We start from the raw sequence: 13,077 nt of genomic DNA, 5'->3' as shown, positions 1-13,077 counted from the left end.
AGCCATTGCAGAATCTGAAGTTGAGATAGCTGCCAATCATTAAAGGCATGCTAAAGAGAAATAATTAACTAATTATTCTGGACAGGCAGATTAGTCTACCAAATCTATTTTTTTTTTATTTATTTATAAGGAACAGGCTGATAATTAGCAATGGAAGATTAAAGCCAAACTTCACTTCTTGATTTTCACACCGAAGGTGCCATGCCGAGCTTGTCGTTACAGTCATGTATTTTAGTGAATTTAGGTCTGGTATTTCTGCATTCTGTCTGCAGGAAAGTGTCCACAAAGTTTGTCAGGTTCAGCTTGTTTGCTCCTTTCCATTCTTGGGCAGCACCCATAAAAAACGAAACATGAGAAAGGAAACAGGACAATTGCAGGTCACACAGAAAATAGCCTGAAGAACTAGCACTGAACTGCAAAACTGAAAAGCAGGTGAGTTGGAACCTATTATTCATTCTTGGGCAGTTCACATAAAAAACTAAACATGAGAAAGGAAACAGGACAAGCATTGGACCAGTGCTTGTCCTGTTTCCTTTCTCATGTTTCGTTTTTATGTGTGCTGCCCAAGAATGGATAGGTTCCAACTAGCCCGCTTTTCAATTCTTCTGTTCTCTGTTCCTTTACCTTGAAATGCTATGGAACTGTTATACTCTGTTCATAAACAACCAGCCATGATGCCAAAGTTTGTGATGCCACAGGGAGCCAATGTCTGAATGTCAAACTGCTGTTGCCATCCATCTTGTTTTTGTCCTCCTGGGCATATTTAGGCTTCAGAAAGACTGTGCTATTTGCATAATCTATAAACCCAGCCCAACTTTGTATTGCTCTTTGGCATCCATTTAGGTTTCTACAAGAACATTTATAGCAAATAACAGGCCAGCTTAAACACAAGTTAAAAACAAATATTTGAGCTTAAACACAAGTTAAAAACAAGGCAAGGCCACCTGCACAGCAAAGCTGGATATAGCATCTCAGTTCACAAAGTCACAGTCATCTAAACCATAAACAAAAACATGTTTAGGACACCAAATCAGCCAGCAGATTAAAATTTCAGGCATAGATAATCTGCATGCTCTAGTGGCCATTAACTAACCCGTCAGTGTAGTAGCCGAATGCATATCTGCTGCTTTAGAGGGAAAAGTAACAAATCACTGAAGGCATCATTTATAGCAACTATTTGGTGACACCAGGGTACTTGAACGATGCACCATAACTTGCCTGTCACAGACAATATTGAATCTGCGCTGCAAAGAAAGGAAACAGACATGCTCCAATATCGAACGAATGTCACAAGATGGACGCACATGCTGACAGGCACATGAACAAGTATTGAATAAGACACCCTGTTCCTGGCTGCATAAAGCACATTATGCAGCAGCTCATAGAAATACAACAGTAACCATACCAAGCTGCTGGAAGAGCTCGTAGACAATGCAGGATGTTATGGGCAGCAGTGCACTGAGTGGTGGCTGCAATGCCTGCCTGTCACCTGCCCCAATGGAGAAGCGCACCTGAGGTCCCCCTGGTAGAAACATAGAATAGCCAGGTCAGGACAAAACATGATTGATTGATTGATTGATTGATTGATTGATTGATTGATTGATTGATTGATTGATTGATTGATTGATTGATTGATTGATTGATTGATACTAGAGGGTTAATATGTCTACTAGTGGGGTGAACGTCGCCAGATGCTGTCACTCTTTAGTGAGCATGTTAAAGAAATGGAAAAAGGGGCTAATCCAGTTTGAATAGTAAAGAGTAGTGTTTTGTTTTATTCAAAGTAGAAAACTGAAGGGAGGGGTTAGTAAAATGCTCAGTGAATAAAATATCTTCGAAAAAAATGGTAAAGCCCATTAAATATCGAGTTGGACATTCTCAAATACAAATAAAAAGGAGCTGCATACAGAAGCAAATATTTTAGAATGTGAGCTATTCCTATCAACTGATAGCAAGCTCATAAGTATGAGGCCCAAACTTTGTCACAAGTGAGCTTCTCTCTGAACATCTGGTAAGTCAACCACAATTGTCCTGACATACTCTCAGCCCCGCACAATGCCTCGGTGTTGCATTTCACTGCTCTAAAAAGTGTATTTTGGTTTGGATGAAGAACACCTGCAGCTCGGTGTCAGCGAACGCTTTGTTTTTTTGAACTCAAGCTCCTTCAAAGAAGCGGCAGCATGCTTTGTTTCCTGTTTATTCCTCAATGCGTAGGTCCTTCCTGTTGTCGTCGTCTTACCGCCGCGCATTCGCCCCATGGACCATTGAAACATTGCATTTGAAGCATCTGAAAAAGCCCTGAAGGCCTGCCAATACACTTATTAGGCATATCGGTACTCGTTACATTGCGGTGGCGCTACATTGTGGCAAACTTTAGAGAAAGCACCAAGACGGTTACCTTCTATAGGTAACAAAACACCTTACAGATATTATTCAAACTTGTAGTACAGGTCCAATCAGAAGCGTTTCAAAATGTTTGTGACACACTTTAAATAATATTTTCATCAGTTCTTTTGCTTTTGATGCCCCATCTTGGCATGCATAACTGTGCACACAGTGCCTGAAGGGGATTTTCAACAAGTCAGTGAGAAATTGCACAAAAGAACTATACTCTTAATGGCACCTATTTCTAAAGACATCAGCCAAAAAAGCAGCAGTGCCATTATGATGACGTATGAACACAGCTCAGAAACGAAGAAGTGCTGTTCTTCACAAGGGTTGAAAAGCACTACTGCCATGCCAAGCTGCAAAATGTGGAAGATGGGAAGACAATAACTGGTAATTCAGAAAAGGAGGCTGTGCAGGAAAAAAAGAAAAGGCAAATGAGAAAAAAGAGGGAGAGAGAAAGTGACCAAGCAGAGAAAATTTTTGCACATACACAAACAATTTTAGTTCGAAAGTCACTACTTAAAAAAAGAGAGAGAGAGAAATGCAAAGCTAAAAAAAATGGCTGGTCACCTGGTGGTGGCACCTGGACACAACCGAGGATGTTGCCCACGAGGGTCTCAATCTGGACTTGCAGATTGTCTATGTACACTGTGTAGATGATGCCTAGGCAGTTCTGGTTGTCCCGCAACCAGGACACAAAGCAAGGGGAAGGGGAAGAGCCAATGAGAGAGTGGTGGGAGGAAAAAAAAAAGGCAGTGAGACTGTTGTGCTTCAGCATTCCTCGATCTGCACTCCCTCTCCCCTTTCTCTCTCCCTCTCAATTTTAACACTCTTTAAGCACAATAGTGAGTCATTCTGACAGTTATCTTTTAAATCATTCTGGAAAAAACTGGAAGGCATGGTGGTTTAACTCAGTCTAAGCTGGTACATAGCATTAAAAGTAAAGCTGAAAATACATTACCAGGGTGCAGACCCTAGTCATGCCTGTATAAGACTCTTTGTGCCCCCAAGCACCCTGGTGATGCAAATAAAGATTTGATTTGATTTGGAAAAAAAATAATAAAAACCTAAGCTGAGGTCATTGGTATCGTCATGAGGTATGGGGAAGTAAACCAATTATTTCCAAGAGGTAATGAGCTGTGCTCCTGAAGGGTAGCAGAATATAGTGCCCACTTCGTTTCTTCTGAACTAATATATGTATTTTCAAGCAGCATTAATTTTCAACCAACACAAAGAGGAATAGAGATATCAGACAACTCTTAAAACTTAAATGAGAGGTACAATATATACTTGTGTACAGCATTACTGCAGTTAGAGATATGCATGAAATGTGTCGGCAACATGTATAGCATACATCAGATAAACAAATATGATTCAAAGGAAAAGACAGCCCTTGTATGTTCCTTATCATCACTTCAGCTTCTTTGCTGGAAGCTAATGCGAGAAGCCAGACACCTGGTGATGCCTAATACCAATACCCCAAAAGCTCTGTAAATGCCATGGGCATTCAAAATTACTGCTGTTGAATCTATCAAGGGATACCCGAGTTGAATATTAGTCACAGCTTCTGTGGAGACTAACCTTATCTGTTTAGTAATAGTAGTTTACAACTGCCGTGAACAAGATGGCAAATTTGACAACAATACTATTGGTGACCACTGGGAAACAATGTAACACTTGTTTAAGACTCCAATTATGAAAAAATATACTGAACCTCCCATGACGTTTTACCTCAAGCCAAGCAGAATATAAAAGACCACTAAAACTAGGACAGTAAGCTGATAGTCATTTCAGACCTAGTACTGAAAGATGCCAGCCAGCTTTCCTATCAATAAAATCAATGGCATGATTCTTGTTAAATATACTCTTTAAACGATAATGGAAGTGTTTTCTGGACAAATGCTCAGTAGCCGTGCGACGGTTGAGGAAAACTGCCAGCAGCAGAGTGCACAACTGTTTTGAAGATCTCAACATTTCACGAACATTTACTATGAATAGCAAAATTGATCTCATCAAAAGTGCACATAGCATGACACATGTTCTTTTGCAGCAATACAGAGAAGTTGAAAATTTCTGCATAACAAGAAAGCACATCGAATCTCGAATATTCAGTTTCCATCAGCAGAACTATGATGCGGTACATTGCTTTCTTGGCTGACTACCTTGTTATCACAATGCTCACTAGTTCCATGAAGTTAACATTCACTAATACTCACTAATTTCATGCGATTACTGTATGGAATTAAGTGACAAAACTGAAGAGAATACAGCTCTTGCATGGCCAAACTTTCTTTCCTTGTCAAACCAAAACTTCAGCATGCGTTTTCTAATCAGTAACACCTTAGACTGCACATGCTGGAGCTTCAGTTGTCTACAAGACAAGTGGCATGCATAGGATCGCCACTGTGCCTGAAGATCTTTCTTCGAAAATTCTTAGTTGTCCCGATGTCCACTCCTTGCCAAAAACAGAAGCTAGATGCCAATCTTGTCCAATTTAATAGCAAACCAAGGTATGTGCTTTATGACCCAGCCAATTCTCAAGCTTCAGGTCTGGCATAAGCAAGCATAAATCATGCAGTCTGTGAGAGATAGACAACCTGGAAGGCCCTTGATGCAAGATAGTTATTGACTCTAACCTGCTTATCGATCACATGAAACGCATGAAGTCAATTTCACTTCTTCAGCTAGGTACATAAGTGGCCCACGAGAGGTCCTTCTAATTTAAAACATTCCCTGGGTAAATGCTTTTTATAAATAAAGTGCTCATCTACAAAAAACTTGGTGGCCCAGCCCCTTCCAGCACATCATATGGCCTAACGAACACCAACATCAACTCATAGCTCAAGGCCAAGAAAGCTCACCTTGAAGGCTGGCACACAGTCAAGTCGTGACACAAGCACCAGGCACTTTGGGGCATACATAAGCGAGTGGTGTTGCACCAGTGTCCCCGTACCCCCCGCACTGAGGCCTGCAGCTGTGGCTGCCAGTTCATCCTGCTCATCGTCTTCATCTTCTTCGTCGGGACGTCGACGTTGCAACGCCGCAGGCGTCAAGGCCACGGGCTCGTTGAAGGCAAGACAGGCACAGTAGTGCCGCTGTGCATCAATGTCTGTGAGCACGGCTACAAAGAAGTTCGGCTGACGGCGTGCTGTGACCAGGGCCCATCCTTGCGGCTGGCAGAAGGATTCGATGCCTTCAATGAAGGGTGTGTCTTTCCAGTCTTCCTCAGGAAAGCGCTGTTCAATGCGCCCACTGCTCAGCCCACTCCCTGCAGCAATGCAAAAGCCACGAGGACAAGAGGGTGAGAACCTATGGAATGAGAGGTGTATTTCAATGTATTTAAAATATGCACGAAATAAAGAGCGTTTCTTTACTGCCATTTGAAACAGCTTCACATTTATGGTGTAGAGTTATCAAGAATAAGACATACATTATACTTTTTCTTATTCTACTACTTGTTATAGCAAAACCTCCTAATCTGAATTTTTTCACAGCTTCAACAGCAGTGAAATATTTGTCAGAGCAGGTGATTTTCTACGACGCCAGATCTGCTTAACATGAAATGCAAAGCAGCATGAGACTGCAAGCAACTACACTTGGCAGCATTGGTGAACCTTTTTATTAATATCAATCTGGAGAAGCAGACACACCTGCAAAGGTCACTCTTGTCACATTGTGGCAGATCTTTCTGCATGCCTGTATCAGTTTCAGTTTATTAATAATTCCTGCTAAAATTCGTTCAATGCATATGTAGTATACAGACATGCAACAGCATGTGACAATATTCAATGATGTGAACATAACCAGCAAAAGAGGCAGTTGCTCACAGTTGTCATTTAACTTCGTCTGTCACATTGCCACTATCGAGTATGGCCTTTATTATTCGTTTTAGGAGCTGCCGTGCTGTTGGTGTGCCAATCCGACGTCACTATGGCTTCTAAAGACTTTTCCACTTTTAACGAAATACCGCTTATAACGCGTTCTACTTTCTGTTCCGACGATTTCGTTATGCTGCCCCGGCACAATCTGTATTTGAGAACTGAACTACCGAGTGCATTACTTCTGAACAAGTGTTTTGTAGCGAAATATATAACAATGACTGAACGAAGCTAACATATCGTGGGCCGGCCCCGCAAGCGAAACGGCGGTTTAGGCGAGAAAACGCGCCCATTTAAGCAATTGCGAGAGAGCAACTCGTCAGTCTATAGCATTTGAAACTGCTGAAATGGCGTAGTGAAAGTTTTGTACGTTATATGCCGGAGAAATTGTCGCGTGTTTAAAGGAGTTATAGTGAAAACGCCCATAGACACACAAACAGCTTTTGTGGAAACTGGGTTGCGATTCCGCAAGGTCGAACCAAATTTTGTCAAGTTTTTTTTTTCTTCCTCCTCTTCTTTCCCCTCTCCTTCAGTCTTGCTCTGTCTTCGACCCATTCTAGGTAACCATGGGGGCAGCCACAAGCGACCGACATTGGTAACAGGCGCAAAACGCACATTGAACCGGAATCGCCACTCCCTCTCCCACCACAGCAATACAACGCAGCCACCCGAAACCAGCAGAACACAAAACGAAAGCGGAGTCAGAAAAAAAAAAAAACGGAAACAAGCAGTTATGAATCCGCGGTGAATTACGGCAAACGCAAGGGTGCGCCGATCCGTGACTGCCCAGCGGAGGCCGATCATAAAACGAAGGACGCGCCCAAATCATTAAACACAAAACAAAAAATGGGGGAGGGGGCATGTGGAAAGGGAACGGGACAAGATAATAAGGTCGATATCCCTTCCGAGAAAAAAAAAAGGCGTGTGGTGGGGAAGAAGAGGATAAAGTCCTCAAAGGGCTGGAAACACTACTCAGAAGCAACCCTGCTTCTTTTTCTTTCGTGCACTCTGTGCACGAAAAAGTTGCTGGCCTGGCCAAACACAAAAGAAGAATGAAACTTAAGTCGGCTACAGCGGGCAGGCGAGCCGGTGGCGGAGCTGCCGCGCGGCGCGGAGCCGGTGACCCGCGAGCACAAACACGGCGAGCGAGAGAGCGAAGACAACGGGAACAAAGCGGCGTGCACACCCGAACAGCCAAGGTCGGTCGCTCCCCCCCCGGCTAGAGAGACCCGCTCCCTGACAGGCAGACACACGCAGAAAATGACACACGTGCCGCGCACGTACAACGAAGAAACGAAACAAAAACCACGAAGCATGCGCGTCGACAGACGCCTCGTACACCTCGTCTTTGCTTTTGCTTTCGCCCCCCCCCCCCCTCTTACACCAATGTTTGGTTGTGTTCGCGGCCCTCTCGTTTCGTCAAGGCGGGCTCTCGCTACTTCGCGGTCACGTAGCGAAAATCGCGCGATACGGGCAATGCTGTCTGGAGCTGGCGGCGACTTCTGGTCAGTACGGGAAGAAGAAAAGACGTTTCCCGTCTTAAATGGGGGTCCAACGCTTTTGTTTCCCTCTCAAACGACGCTTCACTGGGGGTCGGCAGGGCGCAACAAGCACGGACTGCACAGATCCGCTGCAACTTAATGGATGCATCGCTTCCACCGAGTAACCATAAGTGCAGCCCTTTTATCAGCTTGTTCGATAGCAAAGCTACCGCGTTCCACCACGTTTCGCATGCCAAATCGCGTTTGGCGTCAACAATCTTAAAACAGAGGCAAGAAACGAAGGCGAAGGCGGAACATGGTCCTGTTAACCTTGCCGTTCGTTTCTTATCAAAAGACAGACATGGCACGTCGTTTCACCTTACGGTACTTTCACCGTAGATTCACTCAGCTTTGCCGAAAGGCCCCAACCTGGAAAAGTCAGCCAGAGCTAATTAATACATGCGTGAACCCCCTCTACGTTTTACCATCTTTCAACAGCATTTTCCCTGGAACGATAGCGAAAATAAAAACTACTGCAACCATGCAGATGAACTGCGGTGAAATCTGGAGCGTGCCATGAAACGCAGTCGTACAGCTCTCATTGAAACGTCACAGTCACTGAAACATCCCGGCGGGCAAAAATAAAGATTAAGGGCGTGGCTCCTACGAAGGCCAGAGAAAGTCCCGCATCTGTTCACAAACACTGACGTAAACTGAAGCATACAACTATCAGGCAAGGAGGCAGTCGAGAAAACAGGAGTATGTTGACCTTTTACCACGGAGAGAGAGCTGGGCTATTTCTGCTCCCTTGCAGGGAGCACGTGCTCCCAGAAGAAAAGGCTTCAGTGGCGGGGGCTGATGGGGCAAAGTTGCGCGGGGTTCCAGCACGTGATCGGATTAGTCCAAGCGCACCCCGCGCTGTTAAAAGATCTCACGTGTCTGCGAAACAGAGGTCTTTGTCAGCCGAGTCGCCTCTGTCCTTTCTTCGACCCGCGAATCGCAGCAACGTCTTTCAGAAAGCTGGTCCTGCATGCCTGGAGTCCCTCACGCGGTCATCTCCACAGAAAAGCAGCGTGGCGCGGCGCGACACGCTATTCGTCACTCAGCAAATTTGACCCTCTCGAGTCCAAAGCTTTCGAAAGCTTAGGACATAAAAAAACCAGAGGTCATCGAGGGTAGCGACTGAAGGGGCAGACGCGCATGTTCCTGGAACCCGCGGGCTGGGGACTAGAGAGAAAGAAAGAAACGGGGTGGAAAAGGCGTGGAGCTTAACCGGAAGAGATTTCGGTTTGCTACCCTGCACTGGGGGAAGGGTAAGGGGAAATGAAAGACGTAAAGAACAGCGGAGAGATACAGACAAGAAAAAAAAATGAATAGAGGAGGTGGGGAACAACCGTGATAACTATAACTCGAACGCAAAAACTTCAACAGTGCCTTGACCGACTTGTGGTGTGGCGACTGTAAAGGCCGGGGGCACTAGAGTTACCTGATCATTTATTGGCATCCCCTTGGAAACGGATGACAAAAGCTTCAGTTAATCAGACGCACACGCAGCGGTACGTGTGTGCGTCTCCCTTGTTCTTCTGTTCCTGCACCTTTAAGCGCTACAACTAGTTATCCGTCATTTAATGGACCAGTCGTATCAATCTCTTCCCTGCTTTTTTTTTTCCCTTCATTATTTCTTCGTTATGTCGACTGCTGACCAGTTGATGCTTCCGTCCACGTAAAATCCACGAGCTTCTGGAAGGTGTACGTTAACTGCGGGTCTCACTGGGTGAATCTATTCGCATTGCATTAGCACGTGCGAAGTGGACTCGGGATTGTTGCTGCAGCATACACATGCCTGAGACTAGAGTTACTGTCCCTTCATCAAGCCTCCTAATGGGAGCCTGTACAGTAGCTCTACCTGAGACCTATCGATATACGCGCATCCTGCTGGACGTTCCCATCAGCACTCACTATGATCGAACGCGGGACGCACATAAACTGTCGAAAAACAACCCGAACACTATAGTCTATCAAACTGTTGTTTATTACGTGAGGTACAGCGCAAAATGGCACGCAGGACGACAGGGGAGACGAGGACTGTCTTCATCTCCTCCGTCATCCTGCGTCCCAGTTAGCGCTATACGTCACGTCTGAAATTTCTGTCGTACGACAGAAGCTCTTGACGTTTCTGTAGTTGCGACAGACATTTCTGACGTCGCAATGACCACGAGCTCTTCGGAAGTCGCAACAGAAACGTTCTGTCGCGACAGCGATTTTGAGGTCGCAACAGGAACTCTGTCGCGACGACAAACTTTCTGTCGTGGTGTTAGAAATGTGCCCCTTTCTATCGCAGCACAACGCGACACTTTTATAAGTTGTATTACTTGCCATTACTGAGTACCATTGCTTATTTATACAAATTTCTTACCTATTTTAGCGTTGTTTATTCTTAAACTTATTGCCTTGTATTATTTCGCAATTATTACTTCACACCACTGCTATTTGACAGCCTACCTCCATTACCCCTTGTTACTCTTAAATTTATTGGCATGTATTATTGTGTAATTAATGCCTATCATGTTCTTCACATATGCAAACTGTCTACCTTTTTATTACCTCTTGTTCTTCGTAACGTTATTACAATGTGTTACTTTATTTTTTCTACCTACCATGTTGTTTGCCTTTGCTAATTCCCTAAGTATTGTGCGTAATCTTAATATCGTGCTAATTATTACTGTTACATTGTAAGATAACTACGTAAATGTCCTTCCTGTTATGATCCCTGATGGGATCGACAGTATAAATAAATAAATAATAAATAAATAAATAAATAAGCGCTTTGCATCGCGACGGTTTAAAATTGTATGTCAGTTTCACATCGGCGCTGTACACTGTACCTTTCTCTTTCGCGGTATTCAATGGTGCGTTCTCTGACGCAATGCTGAAAGCACCGACACCGGCATTAAGGTCGGCGTGGTCAATTGTCGTAATTGTGCCGTGACGAAGAGGCACCAGCAATCGCCCTACCGGCCTCCTCAACATCGCCCGCTGATCGAAATCATAGAATCTGCGGGAACGGCTGCGTATCCATTTTGTTTTATTTTGTAAGATGTGACAAACAGGCCTGTGGACTTACACGTGCGGTTACGCTGACACATTAGTTAATTTCCCAGAAATATTGCACAGGCTTTTGCCAAGACGCAAAGAACTTTTGGGTTGTTCCACAAAGTTGCGTGAAAATCTGTCTCGCTCGGGTGTCAGTATTCGGGCACAGGCACTGCCGTGAGAAACCGGTGCGCTGTCTAAATGAGCACTTATCCAGGAATGTTTATGTGGCTATACTGCACTGCACACATAAATTATATGCGCGCTCAAAAGTAAAGAGCGAGAGACCGCTGTCGAAATTAGCAGCAACAACACTAAGGGTGTCCTCGATCTATTTCTGAATTGTTTAGCTGATATGGATATCGTAAAGCAAAATCGATGTTCTGGTACTTCACAGAGTACTTGTCGATGGTAACAGCCATTCTGCTCTTCTATATAGTGGCGCCAGTTGATGCGGTGGTGTGAAAGCGCACCTTGGCTCTCAACATACAGATGTAAACATCAGCGCAGACAGCGAGAGAGAGAGAAACAACTTTATTTGACCAAGGGGTTCGGGCACGTAGGTCCCAGGGTCCCCGCACGACCCCACTGCACTACATGTTCGTGAGCTCATGTAGTTACATGACATGGGCGGCCCGGTCAGTGGCGATCTTCTGCCTGGCCGGGTCCGTCGAGCGCAGCAGGGTCTCCCATTCCTCACAGGTAGTAAGGAGCTCCGGGGCCCGCGGAGGAGGGTCCGCCGGGCATTCAAGGAGGATTGTGGGCAAGCGTAGCGCGGGTATGAGTGCACTGAGCACACGTGGGGGTGTATGGTGGGGGGTTTGTTTTGCTTCGCGGTGAAGATAGTTTTGGCATGGCGCCAGGACTGTGGCAGGGTGCCCTCTCTCCAGCATAGATTAAAATATTCTGTAATCCGTGTGATAGATTTATCTTCCAGGTTACGGAGCATAGAGTTCGTTATTCTGTCCTTTCCCGGTGTAGAGCTTGTGCGGATGTTTTGGAGGGCCATGCGAAGCTCTTGGTCCGAAATATCTGTGTCAAGAGCCTCATTCGGGGCTCCTGTGTATCGTGATAGAGGGAGGGCGGGGGGAGGTATAGAGATTCTTACTGCTGACAAGGTCAAAATGTACAGGAATAGCTACGTTCTGTGTGGTGCAGTGGTAGGATATTGGGTTCAGAAACGGTCACGTCGCAAGTACGAATCCACGGCTGAAAACTTTCTTTACTTTTCACTTTTTACTTTTTGCACTAACAAAATTACATAGCCCTTAAGAGCTCTGTCAATTTTTAATTAAATATTGATCAAGAACGTCAGACTACAGGACGTCAGACAACAGAACGTCTCAAAATACGACAGACTGAAATTTCCTGTTGCGTTTTTCAACTGGGAATACACCCAGTATAATAGTGCAGCAATGTTCCACTGGATGCAGTTGGTGAAATGTATCTGAATAACAGCCGCAAATGCCCGCTTGCAAAGGCGCCACTCTCTGTAGTCCAACTCTCTCTTCTCTCCTCTCTCCCGCTCTCTCTTTTCATTCCTGTTTTAAGGCGATGTTATGTTCAGCATTGTCCGCGCTAGCCTCGAACGCTTCGCGGACAAACAAGCTGCTTTTCTGGAGCCGATTCAAAATTTTAGTTAGGCACCCAGTTCTCAACCATCGCGGTGTACGTGCAGGCCATCGCGACTGCACAGGCAAAGCTAACCGTGCGGGACATTTCCATTCCGTTCCTGCGCTGCAGCGGATATTACGCAAGACGCGACGCGGTCCACTGGGTGCAGTGGTTTTAGCAGAGCGCCGTTCTCTCAACGCGCAGCATTGTACAAAAAAAAAGAAGCTGCACTATACATACTCCACTGGCAAACCAGTCCATCGCGTTCTGCAAATGTATCCGAACACTTCTCGAACAGAATAAAAACAAGGAGCCAAAGGGGGAGCTCGTAATGGAAAGAGAGAGAAGAAAAAAGAAACAGACCGGCATATGCGTCCATAGATGCAATAAAATATAAGCGCCGTTCAACTAAAAGCAAGAAATTCGTATCGTCGAACAGCTTTCGCGAATACGCACAGCTGCAGCAGGCGCGAGAGAGACTGGGTCCCGTTTCGTCCGTCCGCCCGTCCGTCTCTCTCCTTCAACTCAATGCGAATTGAATCACAATGAGCCGCCACCAGCTGCAGGCCGCACGCATCCGCGCGGACACGCACAAATTCGCGCGGCCCGAAGTGGCGTGACTT

General features: G+C 45.3%; 1 protein-coding gene across 6 annotated transcripts in view; it reads right to left on the bottom strand.

The window, feature by feature from the left end:
* Sbf (SET domain binding factor) overlaps positions 1-13,077 on the bottom strand; it is a 158,201-nt gene that overhangs the window by 78,713 nt on the left and 66,411 nt on the right. For all 6 annotated transcript variants that reach the window (XM_070535622.1, XM_070535620.1, XM_070535621.1 and 3 more), the window contains exons 2-4: positions 5,250-5,656; positions 2,959-3,061; positions 1,406-1,522 (exon numbers count right to left, since the gene is read on the bottom strand). In XM_070535622.1, coding sequence (XP_070391723.1) covers positions 1,406-1,522; positions 2,959-3,061; positions 5,250-5,656 — 627 coding nt within the window. The remainder of the gene's footprint in view (positions 1-1,405; positions 1,523-2,958; positions 3,062-5,249; positions 5,657-13,077) is intronic.

Source organism: Dermacentor albipictus, chromosome 3 (genome assembly GCF_038994185.2).
Source record: "Dermacentor albipictus isolate Rhodes 1998 colony chromosome 3, USDA_Dalb.pri_finalv2, whole genome shotgun sequence".
Lineage (NCBI taxonomy): Eukaryota > Metazoa > Arthropoda > Arachnida > Ixodida > Ixodidae > Dermacentor > Dermacentor albipictus.
The sequence above is the reverse complement of the archived record's forward strand: the minus strand, read 5'-3'. Positions and strand labels throughout refer to the sequence as shown.